At 33.7% G+C, this 20,265-nt stretch overlaps 2 protein-coding genes across 5 annotated transcripts; both read left to right on the top strand.

Moving 5' to 3' along the window:
* Positions 1 to 345: 345 nt before the first annotated feature.
* LOC124830168 (protein STRUBBELIG-RECEPTOR FAMILY 1-like) lies at positions 346 to 7,144 on the top strand. 3 transcript variants are annotated; one of them, XM_047303812.2, is made up of 14 exons: positions 346 to 864; positions 1,072 to 1,201; positions 1,357 to 1,425; positions 1,769 to 1,834; positions 1,955 to 2,026; positions 2,236 to 2,307; positions 2,395 to 2,460; positions 2,561 to 2,626; positions 2,850 to 3,594; positions 4,349 to 4,620; positions 4,920 to 5,058; positions 5,668 to 5,804; positions 5,912 to 6,068; positions 6,728 to 7,144. In XM_047303812.2, exons 1-14 carry the CDS (start codon positions 765 to 767, stop codon positions 6,788 to 6,790), a joined length of 2,154 nt encoding a protein of 717 aa, XP_047159768.1. In that variant the 5' UTR covers positions 346 to 764; the 3' UTR covers positions 6,791 to 7,144. The 3 variants fall into 3 exon arrangements, with proteins under 3 accessions (XP_047159768.1, XP_087972916.1, XP_087972917.1); XM_088116790.1 differs by having other exon boundaries at positions 347 to 864; positions 1,030 to 1,201; XM_088116791.1 differs by lacking the exon at positions 346 to 864 and having other exon boundaries at positions 1,106 to 1,226.
* A 3,711-nt stretch (positions 7,145 to 10,855) lies between these two features.
* Positions 10,856 to 19,872, top strand: LOC124830167 (katanin p80 WD40 repeat-containing subunit B1 homolog KTN80.1-like). Of its 2 annotated transcripts, XM_047303810.2 has the most exons (18): positions 10,856 to 11,164; positions 11,763 to 11,893; positions 12,250 to 12,367; positions 12,680 to 12,906; positions 12,992 to 13,094; positions 13,799 to 13,869; positions 14,054 to 14,128; positions 14,222 to 14,365; positions 14,799 to 14,973; positions 15,534 to 16,055; positions 16,694 to 16,750; positions 16,843 to 17,114; positions 17,891 to 18,016; positions 18,227 to 18,301; positions 18,430 to 18,542; positions 18,658 to 18,774; positions 18,862 to 18,930; positions 19,281 to 19,872. In XM_047303810.2, exons 1-18 carry the CDS (start codon positions 11,140 to 11,142, stop codon positions 19,339 to 19,341), a joined length of 2,481 nt encoding a protein of 826 aa, XP_047159766.1. In that variant the 5' UTR covers positions 10,856 to 11,139; the 3' UTR covers positions 19,342 to 19,872. The 2 variants fall into 2 exon arrangements, with proteins under 2 accessions (XP_047159766.1, XP_047159767.1); XM_047303811.2 differs by lacking the exon at positions 10,856 to 11,164 and having other exon boundaries at positions 11,872 to 11,893; positions 12,675 to 12,906.
* The last annotated feature ends 393 nt before the right edge of the window (positions 19,873 to 20,265 follow it).

The following is a 20,265-nucleotide window of genomic DNA, read 5'->3' on the forward strand; positions in this document are numbered from 1 at the left end:
ATGATTAAAAAACGTTATGATGTTAAATACAGAAATAATCCTTAATTATGCATGATTGCAGCTATAAAAGCAGTTGTAAGTACCAGTGAGATTTAAATTGGCATACGAAAATTCAGACTGTGAATTTAACTAAGCTTGTATATTTATGTTCGTGCAAACAAATTTTTTCTCTCCTCATTTCACCGTTATAAGAAGTCGAATCTAACGTTGGAAATGTCTTAAATCCTTGTGTGTACGCGAGGATGGTGGACCCCCTTATTATTACAAATCAAACATGTAAAACAATTTTTGAATGATGTCTCAAAAAGCGCTCTGCTTGTCTCTGCTTTTGAGAAGAAAGACAGAAAAAGAAACAGATAAAGAGTGTCACACAGTGCCTGTATATCCTTACACTACACTGTACAGTACTAGTGTGTGCTTTGGACGACACTCTTTAGGGTTTCTCAACTCTTGCTTACCCTGCATTGCTCACCTTTTGTTTTTCATTTTCCTCTTCTCTTAAGTCTCCTTCTTTCCCATTTTCTTTCTCCATGTCGCACTGAAGCCTTTTTTATTTTGGTCACTTTCCCCCACCATTTTCATTTTCCTTTATTTTTGTCTCTGTTCTGAAAAGGGTTTGATTCCCTTTTAAGAACGACCTCGGATTCTCGTGGAAGTTTTTGTCTTGTTCTTTAGTGTGTTTTCAGTTTTGAAGTTTTGAGCTTCCCCAACTTCGGTGTATAGCTTCTGTGGCTTCAATCTTGGAAGTTAACTCCATTGTGAAAATGACAAGCACCAAATTGGAGTTGCATGTTGGGATTTTTGTCACCTGCGTCGTGATTCTCGCAGGGACTTTCTGTGTTGGAGATACCGATATGGTTGATGGTATTGCAAATAGTCTTCTCATCTCTTAGTTTTATTTCCATATTAGAAATATAATGCTTCATTTACTTCTTAGGGAAGGTACATTAAAACCGAAGAAAAATATCAAGAAAATAAGTAAACGAAGTTCTTTTTATTTATTTGTTGTTTAACTTATAAAGTGCACAGGTTATGGAAACTAATCTGTTTCAAGGTGTGTCATGGTTACAGTTGGTGCAATCAATAGTCTATATGTTTCTCTGGGGTCGCCACCACTTCAAGGGTGGAAATCCGTGGGAGGAGATCCATGTTTAGAACTGTGGCAAGGTGTCGCTTGTGTCTTCTCCAACATAACTGCTATGTATGTCTATCCTCCCTTTCTTAAGGTGGTATTGATTTCAATTTTGTTATTGTTTTCATATTCTAGGTAATTGGTTTGCATTGCATAAGTTATTTGATTAATAGTGCTGAATGTGAACACCTGGGATAAGGCTCAGTGGAATTTATATTTGACAGACACCTTGGAAGCATGAATTTGGGTGGACAGCTGGGCAGCAATTTGAATTTCCCATCCATTTTAGAATTGTAAGTAGTGCCTTTTGAGATAATTTTACCCGTGCTGATTGATCATGCAAACATTTGTTGCTTTTCAGAGTTACTCGATTCAGCAGTATTTATATCATATAAATACGTGTGTCCACTGTGAATACTGCCCAGTGCTCATATATACTGAAATATGCACATATATAATGGTTACTACATCAAAATTATGTACACTAGGCTCATATTTGCCCAAAGTCACTGGTTATGGAGGAGTCAGTTTTGTTTAGATTAATTGGGAAAATTTGGCCCTTGACAAGTAATTATGTAATTATTAGTATTCGCACTAGAAAACCTCATGAAGCTTTCTTGTTTCACCATTCCACAGGGATCTTAGTAACAACCACATTGAAGGGCCTATTCCATTTACTCTGCCCCCTACTCTGCGGAGCTTGTATGTTATCATTTTTATCTTGAAATTCATGATTTTACAGCAGTATTTACTGAATGATCTGTTGATAAATGCATATCTACCAGAATACTTAACCACTTTATGTTTTGATTGAATATTTAGGTCTCTCATGGGAAATCGATTAAATGGAAGCATTCCGGATGCCTTGTCCTTATTAACTCAGCTGTCAAACTTGTGAGTTCTTAAAATGTTTGTCCATTTTGGAAGATAAATGGTGTCCATTGATAATTAAGCAACCTTTTCAATTGTTAAATCCTACATGTATTTCATCATCGTACTGGTTCAATTAATACGTTGGAAAATGATGTTAAATTGCACTGGCATTTCTCTTTCTTTATTCCATTTCCATGCACAACTCATGGAAACCCTATGCCATGTTTCAGGGATTTGTCAAATAATAACTTGAGTGGTCAGCTGCCTTCCTCAACAGGGAGTTTATCATCTCTTATAACATTGTGAGTAAAATTTCTTCCTATGAATATATTCTATTTTGCTACATGTAATGAGGTGTTATTTATTATTGATTCATTTTGCACTTTCAGGCACTTGCAAAATAATCAACTTTCGGGGACCCTTTACGTGTTGCAAGACCTGCCACTTCAAGACCTGTACAATTCTAACTATGAAATTACATTTTGAGATATATCCTGCAATTGCATCAATGGCTAGAACTAGATATATTTTACTTGTGATTTTATTATTATGCAGGGATATAGAGAACAATTTATTCTCTGGGCCAATTCCTCCAAAATTGTTGTCTATCCCTAATTTCAGGTGAGACATGTTTTGTTTTGTACTATTATTTATTTTCCATGCTCCCATTTTTTCAAGCTTTGGTTCTGGTGTGTGACAGTATGAGAAATAACAATAGATCTTGAACTCTGCACTATGAATCTTTTATTCTAGATGTTTTAAGTATGTTCTTATAAGATAAATCGGTTCATTACCTTATTCCAGATCTTTTATTCTAGTTAACATAGTAGCATGTCCTGTGCAGTAAAAATGGGAATCCGTTTAATACTACCATCATTCCATCACCTCCTCTTGCAGCCCCTGCACCAGTAGCTATGGTTCCATCCCCCCAAGAATCGCCTTGGAAAGTGGCATATGGTCCTTCTGCCCTGACAGCACGAGTGCCTGCAAGTGCTAGGAGGTCTTTTATGGCTAAGAGCATCATCTGGATTGCTGGTGCAGGTCTTTTTGTATTCATTGTATTGGGAGTTTGTCTTCTAATGTTGTGTTGCATTAAAAGGAGGCCGGAGAAGAAAAATGCTAAGAAACTTGATGATGTGGGCGTGTTTGGGGGACCTTTGAATAAATCTGCATGCAATGATTCAGTTTTTGGAGCAACTAACCAAGAGGAGAAGGGTAAATGTGAAGTACCAAATAGAAGCACAAATTCGATTCCTAAGGTTCAAGATGAAGGAGACATACATGTGAAAGTAGTATCTGCAACTTCAGAATGCAATAATGGTCATCAATCAATGAACACTGGAGGGGGTTCCAAACTTTCACCCCTGCAGCCACCACCAAAACACTCTTTCCCAACCATTTCTGGTGAGAAGATCACTATCAATCCCGCTACAACTACCAAAGAAACTGAAAAACAAGTTATGACAAATTCCATCGAAATTTATACTATTGCATTGCTTCAACAATATACAAATAACTTTTCCCAAGAAAACTGCATTGGGGAAGGCACACTAGGGCCGGTTTATCTGGCTGAACTCCCTGATGGAAAGGTAATGTTCTAGCTTCTATGTCTCTACATAAAAGGATTCTCCTAGTTTTATAACATGTCTATTTCGGCATTCTTTTGTATTCATTCTCTCAAATGTCTCCTCATTAATGAATTTCTTGTTTCTATTTAAACCTGTTATTTTAGAGATTGGAACACTTATGTTTTTTCCCCTTTGGGTTTTATGAAATAGCAAGAACCTGCTTGTGTTTGTTGAGATTTTGTCTGTCACTGCTTATGTTATGATCATATCGAATAATATCCAAGGCCAATTGATATATTCTGTTACTATTTGAACCCAACCAATGCTCTCAGAAACTACTCTTCAACCTATCTAAGAACAAGTTCTGATTGGGTGGTTTGGTCCACAAGACCATTGTGGTCCAGCCAGCTTTATCTGCAGATATAGAATTCATAAACACTGATTTAATCAATGATATTTTTTGAAACAGAGTTTATATTGGTTTTGGAGAATTTTTAATGAAACAATTTCTCTGACTTAGTAGTCAGCCAGTCACTCCTGGCTATCTATTTTAGATAGTTCTAATCAAACAGTTAATATTGAGTGTTGCATTGATGACCATTGGCTTTGCCCCAGTTCATACTTTGTTAGGATAAATATATTGGTTTGTGATTTTTTATGCTCTGCACAGCCTTTTAATTGTCCTTTCTTGAGATTATCTGTTGTCTAATTTTCCTGGCTTGACTACTGTTTACTGGTGCCTCACGTGCTTATATCTTTGAAATGTTCTTTTTAGCTATTGGCAGTGAGGAAACTGGATGCTACTGCTTCCATGGGGCAGAGTCATGAGCAATTTCTTCAATTGGTATCCAGCATCTCCAATATTCAGCATGCAAATATTGCAAGACTTGTAGGCTACTGTGTTGAACACAGCCAACGACTACTTGTATATGAGTATTGCAGTAATGGGACCCTACATAATGTATTGCATGGGGATGATGATCAGCGAATCAAACTTCCATGGAATGCACGCATTCGAGTGGCACTCGGAGCTGCCAGAGCTTTAGAGTGAGTTTAGTGACCAACCCGATTCCAATTTTTTAGTTACATAAACTCAATATTAGTCACTAAGTAATACCTTTTGGAGGTGGGAAGCATTGCTTTTATATTTTAGTCGCTGTTATCCTATAATATGTTAACTGAAACACAGCTATTGGTACAATTGTGGAAGGTCTTGTAGCATGACATAAATTTGAGTCTGCTAGTATAAACCAGTTATGTTCAAGACTATTAGCAATAGGCCATGGCCTTGATTTTTCTTTTCATGACGGCCTTATCTCTGATATTCCTTGTCTTTCTTGTACAAGGTACCTGCATGAGAACTTTAGGCCACCTATTGTGCATCGAAATTTTAGGTCTAATAATGTTCTTCTGAATGACAATTTGGAAGTGTGCATCTCTGATTGTGGATTAGGGCCATTGTTATCTTCTGGCTCTACGGGTCAGGTAACTCTTTTAATTTCTTAATCTGTGAATTCTCAACTGATATTTATTGAATGCTTTTTAGGCTTCTTAACTATGTAGCAGACATTCTTGTAGTTCTGTTGAATGTCATGGAATAAATGGCGCAAAAGAATTATATTCATATGTAAAAAGTAAGTGCAAAAGCGTATGATCAGATATTTTATCAGACCTTAGCCTTGCGTTTGGATAGAAAAGTTTTAGAGGGTAATTCATTTTACAAAGAATTTGATATATTTTATGGCAATAAAGATGAAGGTATGGAATGGAATTTCATATTGTATGAAAGGAGATACAGTTTATGCCACTATGCAGCAAAACCATGATGGTTGCGTGGAAAATCTTAATATAGAATTTGTGTGGTACTAAGAGCCGAAATAGATTATTGGTTTGGTTCATAAACTCTGTTGTATATATAACTAAAATGACTTAAATTCTAGTTCTCCTGATATTCTTAATTTCAGAAAATTGCATTCTATATTTTCGGAGTCTAGTTTGTAGGGTGGCAAAAAGTACTGCTACAGACCCAAGATTTAAGTTTATTTCCTCTGTTTTTGTTACATTCCTGTCTAACAATGACGCATCTAATCTCAGTTATCAGGACGCCTCCTTACTGCTTATGGTTACAGTGCTCCAGAATTTGAGTCTGGAAGTTACACACAGCAAAGTGATGTCTTCAGTTTTGGTGTTGTAATGTTAGAACTCCTTACTGGACGAAAATCTCATGACAAGTGAGTAATGCCATTAGCAATTATGATAGTTGTGTTCATATCTTTTCCAGCTTAACAGAAACAATGCTTAAAATTTCGAATTTGGCTAAAGCATCACAAATGTTTAGGTCCCGGCCTCGTGCAGAGCAATTTTTGGTGAGATGGGCTGTCCCTCAACTCCATGACATTGATACATTGTCAAAAATGGTTGACCCCTGCTTGAACGGAGCCTATCCTATGAAGTCCTTGTCGCGTTTTGCAGATATTGTTTCTTCATGTCTACAGGTAATCTAATAATTTTGTGTGAATGTGCCTTCAAGATTTTCATTAGAGTCAAGATTTTCACTATTTCTGACCCCAAGGCTTTTGAAAAGCTCCATAAAATATATCAAGTTAGAAAAAACATATAAAATGGAAAGGAATGAAGTTTTTGTTTTTGCATAGACTGCCCTTTTTACCTACACATTGAGTATTGGATGCTGGAACATTTAGAAGTACAATCATCGCATGGTAGTTGGACTTTGTGTGCTACTCTATTCAATGCCAAAGCCTAAAGAAGGAGAAAGTGAAAACGCTTTTAGAAAAAGTGGATTTAGTTGTATATTGTCTTCTGGTTGCATTGCACTAACGTAACTTTAATGGTCAAATATCAAAGTATGCATTGCTTTGTTGCTAGAAAATATGGTCGCTGAATTCTTGTGGTGTTGATGGAAATGTGCAACTATGGCATGAATAGCCACAATTAGCTTTTAAGGAACATTGTCGTACTGCTAAACAAGTAGCCAATCCATACTAAGTAACTTCATGGTTAAAGATATGTCACAATGTTAATCAATTTTAAGGGTAGAAAAATGTAAAGAAAAAAAATGCATTATAAATTTATAAACTTTTGATATTCTATCATCTATTATTTTTGCAAACATTATTTATTTTATTTCTTCCAGCGTGAACCTGAATTCCGACCTGCAATGTCGGAAATTGTTCAAGATCTCTTACGAATGATGTAAAGAAAACGTATCTATCTGTGAAAAGATGAATTCCAGTAGCCAGGAAGTGTTGCTGATGACAAGTCTATTTTTCTTTATTAATTTTGTGAGCCAAATATTTTTACCTTATGTGTGTTGAAAATCTGCTTAGTAATGTAATTATGCAATAGTTTATACTTCGTCGTTTAGTTTTTTAGTTACTAAGATGAATTATGTTAATAGTCTAATATGTTATATGGGCTCATATTCACCAAAGTGTGATCCATGATTGTCCATGGTGTTGTAGACACTATGATTTTCGGCTTATGTATATCATACATAAAGCATTAACTTACTAAAATGTCACCCTTTTAGAGATGCTGCATTCATGTATTATTATTTTTTTCATTTGGTTTGTAGAGAATTTATATCTATATTTGAGGTTTGCCCAAGTTTGGTTACTTAGGAGCAATATCATTGCGGCTTGGACCAACTTTTCAACGGAGAAAAAGCAAGTTTAGCCACTAAATTTACAAAACAAAAAAAAAAAAAAACTTTTTTCAATGTTGCATTAAAAAGTTTATACCTGATGGTAGAAATTTGGTTTGATGTTAGCTAGAATAGTTATTATAATTTGTCATGTTCTATGTTCTATAATTTGTGGTTACATGATTTTTTATTATTGACAATGTATTTAAGTTGGATAAAGTTCACATACCTTCTTTAGGAAATCCAAACCCACCTAAATTTTACATCAATGCGTTACGGCGTTAAATGAGGTTGAATTGTTTGACTTTTAATGTGATTCTGTGATTTGGAAGTGTCTTTGAAGAAATTATGTTTTAGCTTTGAAGAAACTTATTTAGAAAGCTTCTTAAAGGTTTCTTTTAACTCATCTAGTTGTTATAAAAGTTTTTGAACAATTATTTTTCGTAAGAAACACAATAAGCAGGTTTAACAGTTTGTGTAGACATGAAAAGGGATCTTTGAATATTTTACCTTTTTAAATATTTTGTAGAAAAATGGATTATATTTATTTATCTTTAATAAATGAATGTATTTTTTATTTATTACTCCTTGAGTAGTAGGCCCAAACCTTTTGTGTAGCCCATGGGCGTAATGGGCCAAACATTGGTCCACGATGTAGTTCTAAGGGTGCACATGGTCACGCGTCGTTGTCATGTTCTAACACTTTGGGCACATTATTTTCCTTGTCGTTTTGTGTTGGCTCGTTAAAAAGAAAAGAGAAAAAAAGGTAAAAGCCTAATAGAATGGACTATGGAGGTGAAAGTTGCTGACATCGAAAATGACTGCATCAAAATTTTAAAAAGAAGGAAACGACAATATGACAGTGTCACGGGTTGTACACAGTTTTTCTCCGTTTCTCAGTCAAACACTTCCGTTATTTAATTTCGTTAATTTAAAATATAAAAATAATTAAGAAGAAAAAATAAATAAAACATGGACACACACTCCGATTTTAAGTTCACGACTTCCGAGGAATCTGTCTTCCTGTCTGCCTAGAGGGCCACACTCTTTCATTCCATAAAAAAAAATACCAAATAGTATGTAACAATAGTACGAAGGTGCATGTACATAAGAGAGAAAATAATAGTGAAAAAAAAAGTTCAAAGTACTATCTATCATTGTTACAAAAACTTGTTTCTTCCTATCCAACAATTCATGGATTGAAATTTTTTCCTTTTTTTTATGGATTTAAAAAGAGGAATAGGGCATTACATTAAATATAATGTGTTTGGTTAAAATAATGTTGGTGTAGTGGAACAAACATGAGGCTGTGGTGCCAACCCTTAGTGAATGATTCCCCTTTTCTTTACTAACATTATTTTGATGATGCAAGGGACAGTCATGTTTCAGTGAATGTGGTGTTTGTGAAAACATTCTCTTGCTGTCTTGCACATGAAAAACATTTCACCAATTGAACGTTGAAGTGTTGAACCCCACATCATATGAGAAATCCAGCATGCTAACCTTTTCTTTGGAGTCTTTACTTTTATAATTAAGTCAGAAACTTCATGTAGTACTAATTTTGAACAGCTTAAAAAGACAATAATAGAGGAAGATCAAGAAAAACAAGACCGTTTGCTTGTGAGAGATATTTTGTATGCTCAATTTAACGTTTAAAATATAGGATTTTTCAAGGTAAAAAAATTATTAAAATAGCTTGAGTTTTAATATTCATGCCCATTATTATGAATCATGAATATATGTTTAACTCCAACTTAGAATTAATATTAGTAACTAATTAATTTTGTTTCCAAAATCAGGAGTATTATAACTACACTTTTGTCTTGATTTGAAAAAAAAAAATTGTCTCTGCTAACAAAGTGGATCTTATGAATTATTGGATTTTTTTCTTGGAATTTTATAGATTATGAATTAATTGGATTATGTAAGTATAAATACTTCAGAATTTGTGGTACATGGTGTATTTGGAAATATGGTAAAGTCCAAAATGATGAAAATTTCCATTCTACATGCCTGAATCTGAAAACAAGTGAGTGTCAGATTTAAGTTGAAGGTGAGTTAAATTGAATCCAATTTATATTCTAAATAAATATGGAAAAAGCTGTTTATATAATTTTAGTTATAAATATTTTTAGGGAAAAAATGTGTACAATCATGATTGAGATCTTGATATCACTAAATTCAACTACTCACATGCAATTAAACTTTAGCCTGAAAAATTGGCCCACTACACTGGCTCTAAGAAATGTTGATTTGCTGGCAAAGTTTTCGAATTCATTGAAAGAAACATTTCATCTGAATAAACTCACTGTTAGTCAATGGAAACACAAACACTGCAATGGAATTGCAGTGCATATTGATGAAAAATTAGTCAACCAAAAATTTCTTATTTTTTAAATGAGTCAGATTAATTTAAAATATTTACAATAGAAAATAAAATAAATTTATGGAAAATCACAAATATTTATTACAATAACTTTTTGTGCAGCAGTTACATTTATTCTTAGACTTCTAACGGTTTAGTTTTTAAAATTAATTATCAACACACTAAGCATTTATGAATTTTTGAATATATATTGAGTTTTATATAAAGATTATATAGACTATGGATATTTTAATGAATAGAGTTCATAGTTTAAGTACGTGTTGTTAATGCAGTTGTTATATGGCTATCATATTATTGAATGACAATGAAACATGATATGTTGTTCTAAGTTTTCCCCTGCATAATGAAAAATTATACACCAAGAAAGGAAGATTATCTTATAAGGAATCTTCCCTTGTGCAATACAAGTCATTTTCGTGCCTTTTATCTCTTCAAATTGCTTCTTCTTCAATTGTTAGTTAAATTATTCAAGAAATTAGGTAGCCATGGAATAAAAGGAAAAGTATTTGTAAATATCTTTGAGTTTTATTAGCCAAATCTTATAATAAATAAATATTATAAATTTATTTTTGTAGCCACAAACGTGCAAGACACAATAAAATAGAATACAATCACAGTCACCGAACAATTCTTAATTCCACATAAAAAAACAAATACATTATTAAAAACTAAAAAACTAATCTATGGATGCCTCAAATATTATATAGCTTAAAAAAATAAATTAAAAACCGTGTCAAAAGTGATGACACGTCAGCGACAAAAGAAGGGCTTTTTAGGTAATTTGTAAGTATAACAGCAAGATGTGGAGGACATTTAAGTCCGCCATGGGAAAGTAGCCATGAAAAAAAAAGGTATAGTTTGTTGAAATTTTATGAATGTATTTAATATTTATATCTATAGTATTTATCTATTTACAAACCAAATAACTTTTTTTATTCCAACAGAAAGCTAATTATTTTTGGAACTCAACAATAACTAAAACTGTAGTTTATTAAATTTATATTATAAATGAACATAATAAAAAATTAAATTTAACTGAAGATCTGTCAAAAGACACTCTTAAATCTATTATTTTTTTTCTAACTGCAATCCAAAACAGACTAGTCTTTGCTGGTTGCTCCACACATAATTAATGAAGGTTACAAAATAAGCTGATAAATAAAATAAATAAATATTTCAAAAAGCAAGGGGAAAGGAAAGTATTTATTACCAAGAAAAAGAAATTCCTGGTCATTATTTTCATTCCCCTTCTCATTTCTCACTGTTGAATCTGAATTCTTCTTCTTTTGTTATTATTGTTTCGAGACCATTTCTCATCTGACACATCCATTCTAATTCCTACCTTAGCTTCGGATTTTCATTTCCACCCGCTGAAGCGTCTCTTCTTGTTGCCGTGAATCGTTGCAGCAGCAGGGAGAGTCTTTGGAGTAGACCCAAGTTCTGGATTGCTTCCTTACTTCAAGAAAGGAAACTCATTTCAGCTTCAGAAGCTGGTTTCTGAGGTGTCCAACAAAAAATGGCAAAGCGTGGATATAAAATACGTATCCTTTTTTGTAGACAATAAATGATTGAATGTGTTCTGCTAGAGAAAATGGTTATCTGGAATTGTTTCTGTTTTTTAAAAAAAAAAAATGGTTACCGGTGGCTGGGTTTGTATTGAAATCTGGATTAAATGGTTCTTTGCAGCTTCAAAGGGTTTTGTTTATTTATCAGTTTTTTTTTTCTTTTTGGGTTTTATGTTATAGGAGAGGGCAAGGTGGAATTTGGTGTGTTTGTTTTCTGGGGATAAATAAGTGATACTAATTTTGGTAGTTATGTTGGAAACTTTTAAGCTCTTTACATTTTTGTTCCATTTGGTTGCCCTGAAACTGTTGCAGAAGTTCATGGGAACTTTCAATTTCAAGGTTTTCTCTTACTTCTTATCCGTACTTTTTTCCCTTCAATTATTTGAAATATTCCTCATTTTTTCCTCTCTCTGATCTTTTGGAAATCAGATGTTGAAAGATATGAATATTCTAGGTTTAAGAATTTTGATTTGTAGAGTCTTGATTTATTTATTTACTTTTTCAATCTGGTTCTCTGTGTGTTGACTGTGTTGGTTTATTTGATAATGTGAATTCCTGAGCCAATAAACTTTAGAGGAATTTGTGGCTCATTCGGCAAGCGTCAATTGTTTAAATATCGGAAAGAAAGCATGCCGTCTTTTCATTACTGGAGGTGATGATCACAAGGTCAATCTTTGGACAATCGGGAAGCCAACTTCACTAATGGTCAGTGCCATTGCTTGCTATGTTTTTTGTAGCATTCTAATTGGGATATTGCTACCGCTAGATCATTGGCTCGGCCACTTTAACAGATGGTCTATTTCTAATGCGTCCTACTTTCTTTTACAATTTTTAGTGGTTTCCTTACTTATCTGTTTAAAATTTTTGGCACTGCCGTCATAGGGAGGATACTGCGAAACTGGGATTTACTACCATAGTCAGATCATAATAATATATCATCTGTAATAGTTTTCCTGATTGGATTCCTCATTATGAATTGTATGTGACTTTGTTTTGATGGAAGTAGTGCCAGGTGGCATGTGTGACCGACCTAACAATACTTGACTTACTGCAACATGCAGAGCCTATCTGGTCATACTAGTCCAGTTGAATCTGTCGCATTTGACTCAGCAGAAGTTTTAGTACTTGGTGGAGCATCAACTGGTGTGATAAAGCTTTGGGATTTGGAAGAAGCTAAGAGTAAGTTAATTAGTCCACTAAACCATGATGAAGTTAGGATAATATTACAATCTAGAATGGTGTTTATTGTTGGATTATCTGAGTGTAAACTAGAGAAATGAATGGTGTTTATTACATGACTAAAGAATTATGAATTTGGCAGTTTGGCTATCTACCTTCCTTGAACAATTTTATAATGGAATCCACAAGTACTGCTACTACTTCTGATTTTGAAATCTTACAGCATTTTTCATATTTTGGTCACCATATGTGATCCTACCTTTGATAATTCAGTAACACTTCTAATATATTGTTATTGTTCTTGAAGTATAGTGGTTCGCACAGTTGCTGGACACAGATCCAATTGTACTGCTGTTGAGTTTCACCCTTTCGGTGAATTTTTTGCATCTGGCTCCATGGACACTAATCTAAAGATTTGGGACATAAGAAAAAAAGGATGTATTCATACGTACAAGGGTCATAGCCAGGGCATCAGTACTATCAAATTTACTCCAGATGGCCGTTGGGTTGTTTCTGGTGGATTAGATAATGTTGTGAAGGTAACAATATGGACATTCTTAGACCAGTGATGCTCTAACATGCAATAGATTTTAACTTACACAATTTTTATACCAATATGTGCAGGTGTGGGATCTAACAGCTGGGAAGCTCTTGCACGACTTCAAGTTCCATGAAGGACCCATTAGATCAATAGATTTCCATCCGCTTGAATTTCTTCTGGCTACAGGTGATTTTTTTGAACAGTTGAAGCATTTAATAGTGGTAGATGCTTACGTATGGGGAATATAAAAATATTATTTGTTTCATAATAATCGCCGCTTTTATTGAATAGATACATATATATAATCTTTTAGATACTGTTAATATAAATCCTTCTTAGACTACTCTTCTTATTCATATACAATCCCTCTTGATGCTCATTGTTAGGAAACATAGAAAGTATTATTCTTTCCTTCTTTTAGTATTTTAATTTCAGTGAGTTAAGTCTTGTCATTGTAGGAGATTCAAACTATGAAACTTCCACATCTATGTTGTAGATATCTAATTAGATCTTACCAAATTCTGTAATTATCAATTAATAATTAAAGCCTATTAAATAAAAGCCTATTTTATACTTAAATAAAAGAATATGAAATATTTGGATATTATCAGACGGTGGTCTTGGGGATGTGAAATGTGTTGTTTCGTTTTGCTTAGTGTCAATTATAACATGTTCTATACTTGATCTTCTCTACCTCCAAAACTTCTACAAACTTATTGTTTGTATAAACATGATATTAGGATGTCTCACACTGGGTAGGAATATGGCTAAAGTTAATCATTATAAGGCTTGTGTAATCCTCCCCTCTTGATCTAACTTCTGGGGTTAAGTTACGCCTGGTTTATTACTAATATATGCAAGTTAATTGAAATTCATAAACTGTTTTGCAGGTTCTGCTGATAGAACAGTGAAATTCTGGGATTTAGAAACCTTTGAAATGATTGGATCTGCCAGGCGTGAGGTATCTAAACTTTTTGAAAGGAAACAATTATATTCATTTCTCTGCCAAACACATGTACTTGTGCGGCACAATAAAATTTATATTCTTTGATAAGTGTAAATTATTGCGTTTTCTTTAATTACTATAAATAATATCACTTTTTATTGTATTAGATATCTGAAATATATCATATTATTTTTATAAGGCTTCTGGGGTACGCTCAATAGCTTTTCATCCTGATGGAAGGACCCTATTTACTGGACATGAAGATAGTTTGAAGGTAAAAAATTGCAATTTTTAGATTATATATAAATTCATAATACAGCATTTGCAACTGATTAAAGATGTCATTTGCTATACCGATATATTGTAGGTGTATTCATGGGAACCTGTGATATGTCATGATACTGTTGATATGGGATGGACAACACTTGGTGATCTTTGTATTCACGATGGGAAACTTTTGGGGTGCTCATTCTACCGGAATTCTGTTGGAATCTGGGTAGCAGATATATCGGTAGGATCCACTATGTTATTAATTTAGATTGCTTCTTCTACATCTTAGTTTAGAGACATGTCGTGCCTGTTATATTCATATATTTACCTCTATTATAATTGTGAAGGTGTACTTGTAAAGTTGTGTGATGCCATCACTTCAGCCCTGCTTATGCAATACTGAAATTAGGGAAATATTTAATAGCCTGGAAAATAGAATTCCAGCACATTTAATGATGTATGTGTATAGTGCAATAACACTCCAGGTTTGCTTGAGAATAAAGAAAATTTCTTCCTTTGCTCATTATTATTATTGGTTAATAGTATTAGTAATCAGTTTTATATACTTATTTCTCGATATATTTCTCAATAGTCTAAATGAACTATATTTTGAGATGGAATTTTTCTCTTTATTTTCTTTGGCCATATTCTGACTGGTAGCTTCAACATTTCAGCTTATTGAGCCATATGGTGCTGGCTTGGATCCCAAAAAAAATGAAGTCACAGAACAAAAACATGATCTTCAAAATAGTAAACTAGAGAAGGTTGAAGTTAATGAAAGACCAACCTCTGGGTTGCGCAGCATGTCTCCTGATGAATCAAAGGAGATAAAGAATATATATATTGACTGTAAGCTTATGTTTTCTTCTTTTTTCTTTTCCTTAGTTACTCTTTGGAAATTGAAGTTCTGTATCATACATAAGTTGCACTGTTTTGGCCTCATTTGATGGAATTTTGCTGCATTTTAATGCTCTGCCAACACAGATATTCCTTATTAGCGTTGGTTAACTTGCTAAAACCAAACCATACTGAAGTACTGCTCTTTATCAGCTTTATCTTGCCATTCTTGATAATGTTGATTTAGTTAGGTTTAGATTTGGATTTGTCAAGGTTATTAAACATTTGCCTCTGCCAGAGTCTGCGCTGTATGGTACAACCTATCAGATTATTAGACTGGATACTCCCATAAAACATCAATGTTTGTTTTAGAAAAGAGTGTGTTTGTGTTTGCAGCTATGTTGAATTGACTTCAACTGAATTTAATTTTACATGAACATCAAGTAAATTTCTTGACATGATGAATGAGGATACATGCATAATACTTGCATAGTTCCGGTGTCTATGTATTATAAATCTAATCATTTTACCAATCGTGTATCTAATAAAATGCTCATTTCTTCCTTATAAAGCTTCTGGAGGGAGACCTTTTACTTTACCGAGGTCAGGGTCTTTAAGTTCTGAAAAAGTAGATCTCCCAGAGGAATTCAAGGAAATTTGCAACTTGGGAACAATCAAGCAGAGTCCTCTGACAGGAGTTCGTGTAAAATCAAATGAACAAGCAATTAGAAAATCTTTCATTGCACCGAACATTGTACCTCGGGATGTTCCTGAGGGTAAAGTCTCAGCAAAATCTGAAAAAGAGACCATCACCTTTTCAAAGACTAAGCCTGGAATGTTACTCAAACCAGCTCATGTACGGAGAGCATCCACTGGCAGATTTGATGTTGATAGGTTTTCAGAAGATATGAAGTCTGGAACCTTTTGTGATCCTGCAATTAAATTAGACAGCACAAAAGAGCCCAAGTTCCAAACAAATCTGGGACCTCCGAATGAAGTCAAAGAATCGTGTGAAGACAAACATCCTATCAAGAGTGTTACAGACAAGTTTGACAAGATTTTGTCTCCGAGTAGATTTTCCGACCAAAAGAAATGTAAGTTTTCTTATTAACCACTGAGCATATCAAATGCAACTTATTGCCGATTTTGTAGTTCCCTATCCCTATCATATTTTCTTAATCTCTTTTATTTGGTTTACTGTTCCATTGCTATAAACAAATTCTCTTTGACTCAGCTATACCGTCCGTAGATTGTTAACTTCATTAGCCTCAAGTATTTAAGCTCTCAATTATTGAATTGTTGTTTTTTCTCCTTTGATCCCAATCTATATTTTACTTAATGCCACTTGCTTCCTTAACCCTCTCAATAAAGGCTAATTTCTAATCATACTTTGTTCGGAAATATTTACATTTGCCCCTTGGTTTTAAATATATCGAAATGTTATGAAATTCTCTGTAGCAAAGTTTGCCTTTGACTTCCAACTGATATTTCCTTTGAAAAATAGTGAATAAACTATTGGCTAAGACTTTGGAGAGATAAGTTCTTTTTAGGGATGTGAACAAGCAGGTATTCTGGCAAGTAGCTTGTTGAGATTTGGTTCTGCTTTAGTAAAAGAGCCGAACTTCCATTTATGAGGTCATTCAAACAGAGATGTTATGCATACTTTGGCTTATTATTTATGATTAAAGTTGAGTCTTTCGAGTTTAAAAGTGTCATTCTTATTATATTTTAGGTGATAAATCCTCACCTCACAAGGAAGAAAGTAGTCCAGTTAAATACGTCAATGGAGGTCTGCAATCTCTTATATATGCAATTTTAATCTCTTATATATACACTGTAAAAGCCACTGAAAATTGAATATTTTTATGTCTATTCGTGCAGTTGCTGTTGTACGAGGAAGGACCCGGTCATTGGTTGAAAGGTTTGAGAGACGGGAAAAGATTCAAATTGACGAAGATCAAACTAATGAATTCCTCCCCACAATAAATGAAACGAGAGAAGAAGTTCACCAAGAAGATCAAATAAAAGCATCTCCCACAGTCACCATAGTATGTGAGAAGAGAGAAAAAACTCCCTTAATTGAAGATCAAAACAATCTGCCCTCTGTTCCCAAGACGACAATATTGGAAACTGATAAATCTAATGACCCACTGGTAAATTTTTCTCCACTTTACGAGTGTTATGATACTAGCATATTCTTTGTAGCTTCCAGTTTGTTTTGTGGTGAAAATTATGTTTGTATATGAAGGTCCATAGGTTCCAGTTTTTATACTTTTAAGCCAGAAGCTAACCTATTGAAATTTTGATAGGGTTGATAATTTGGTATGGGTATTTGTGACTTTGTTTGTATCAATGCGTACACTAGAGAGACACATTCAATGGGGTTTCCTTCCTGGAAATACCTATAATCCATCCATTCATACCATTGTTTCACTTTACAAACCAAATACATCCTTAGGCTAACAATTAATTTCATAAAAACAGGAAAAACAACCAATCACAGATTTCTCATATATTTCCAACATTCTCAAAGAAATCGATGACTCATGCATGATACATTCACACACGACTTACATGTACAATTTCAATTGGGTCTATACATTCTCACACAAGCATTCTAAAACACATTAGAAATCATACAGCATATTTCTCCTTTGGAAATAACTAGTTCCCATCCTTTTGTAAAATACAACTTTTTCAAGTATATTGCACATCAACTTAACTGCACATTTTACGACTGCACATTTCTCTAAAATTCACTGTCCATCTTCTTTTATAGTGTACGAAGTAAAAAAAAAGGATTTCATATATATATATATATATATATTGAAAGAATGTGAAAAATCAAATTTAATCATGAACTCATTTTCACAAATTGTTACTTTTTTGTAATTCAACTAAATAGTGTTTATGTTTATCAATATTGCAGAAAGTTGAGCCTCAAATCTCTATACGGCATTCAAACTCTGCAAATGAGGAAGAAATCATTGAAGGTCTGATGCAAACTCATGATGTAACATTGAGTAATCTTCGCTCACGCTTGACAAAGTTACAGGTAAGTTTTGCTAGTTGTTAATACTCAATGTTTCAGTCTGTATTATTCTTAGATGTGGAACTCATAACAGTGTTGGCCTTATGCTGTAACGCTGATGTACAATTTTATGATTGTCTGCTAAACAGGGCTACAGAAAGAAAATGATAAAAACTAGAACCACTTTGTAACTAACTTACTGACTCGTCATGGTAATCCTGTTTACTTTTGTAGGTTGTGCGGCACTTTTGGGAGCGCAATGATATTAAAGGCGCTACCAGTGCTCTGAGAAAGCTGCCAGATCAATCTGTGCGTATTTTATGAGTAGTGCTACGGCACTTGTAGGCTTCTTTTTGTGGTGTTTTTGTACTCTAACTAGAAAGTCATGGTTTTATTATTGAATATACAGTCCTAAAAATAGTTTCGTTTTGATGCAGGTTCAAGCAGATGTTATCAGTGTCCTTGTGGAGAAGATGGAGATTTTCACCATGGATTTATTTTCTTGCTTACTTCCTGTGCTCACAGGCTTGCTTGATAGCAAGATAGAAAGGTAATCGTTTATTAATATATTGGTTTTAAAAACACATGGTGATACCCCTGCCTACTTCTGTTGATGAACACGGGACTTATTATTTTCTCATATTTACTCTGTTCTCACTGTACAGACATGTCAAGGTGTCACTGGATATGCTGTTGAAGCTTGTAGCAGTTTTTGGTCCAACAATACGTGCAACTGTTTCAGCACCTCCCTCTGTTGGTGTTGATCTACATCAAGAGGAAAGGTGACCTCCATTTTCACATATTATTCTTTTCCCTTTCTCATGTGTTTTATGTGAATGAACCTAACTTCTATAAAATCTTGAGGACAGACGAGAATGCTGCAACCAGTGCTTTATGGAACTGCAAAAGATCCAAATGATCCTTCCAATACTGATACGGTAATCATGCAGTTTTTATTGGTGTTGACAAATATGTAAATTGAAAACAGTTTTTGTTAATCTATTTCAAAAATTTTAACATTTGTTTGACATTGAAAATATCAATCTTATGGTGGGAAAAGGCAAGTGGGGGTATGCAACTAAAAATTCTAGTAAAAGGAATGTTACAGAATATATCAGTTGTGGGGGCATTTTTTTTTCCTTTTTGGCATACTATTCATGTTTCTATTTTTGATGAAACATAAATATATCAGTTTTCCTAAATAAGTACTATTAACTTATTACCAGTTTATTTACATCTCATCAAGAAAATAAATCACATCACAGCTTCATTTTCTTTTTTGCTGCAGGAGGGGTGGACTATTGGCCAGGTCTGCCCTAGAGTTAAATCTTGTCCTTCAGCAGTCCTAACTGAAAATGTTGTATGAACTTTATGTCAAATTGTGAGGGAGTGACGTGGCTCAATATGCTTTAAGGCAGGACTGTGCTCAAAACTTGCAGGTTTCATGTTGGGTTACTGTGATCGCAGCCAACAATTTTGTCTTGATGATTTGCTCTATTAGCTGTCATCATCGGCTTTGTTGATGGAAGAGCATTATATCTAATGATATTTGGAAGAAAGTTGTTTTAGCTCGTGTTAAGACACTTAAAGCTAGAACATCCATCTCAGGATCTTGGTCTTCCAACAGTTGTTTGTGAAGGCTTGTGTCCATAACTTCACTGATCTTGGCTATATTGCTTGTACCTATTTTTTTTTTCTTCAATTGTTGTCTGGTTACTACCGTTAATACTCACCCGAACTGAGGTTTGGTGCGTATAATAGTGACTATAAAGCATATGTATCAGTCAGATGTATGTAGTAGTAGTAGTAGTCATGCATATTTCTTATGTATATCTCATGTTCTAATTTCAATGAAATGGAGCTTCATTTTTTTGTTCAAACTGCTCCAGCTTCTTTTATTTATATATGCTGCCTACCATGTCCTCTAGGATTATCATGTTATAATCAAACCCACTATGCTTAATTTATTGTCCACTATAAACAATCTGTTATTATATTATTGATTTAAAAATTACTAATTTTTTCATAAAAAATATAAAATATTTAAAAAAATCGGCTTAATTATAGAAAATGTGCAGAAAAATTGCACTCAAGAAAACTAAATGACTGAAGTATAACCTATATAAACAATTTCCATTTTTTACGTGCTTATATATGTGGCATTTGTTCTATGCAAGTTTGTTGGTTACGTAAGCCAACAATTCCCAATGTGAAAACAAAATATCATCATGATAAACCAAAACATAACAATAAACAATTAAACCAAAGCATAA

Source organism: Vigna umbellata, chromosome 5 (genome assembly GCF_029865625.1).
Source record: "Vigna umbellata cultivar VRB3 chromosome 5, Vumbellata_1.0, whole genome shotgun sequence".
Taxonomy (NCBI): Eukaryota; Viridiplantae; Streptophyta; class Magnoliopsida; order Fabales; family Fabaceae; genus Vigna; species Vigna umbellata.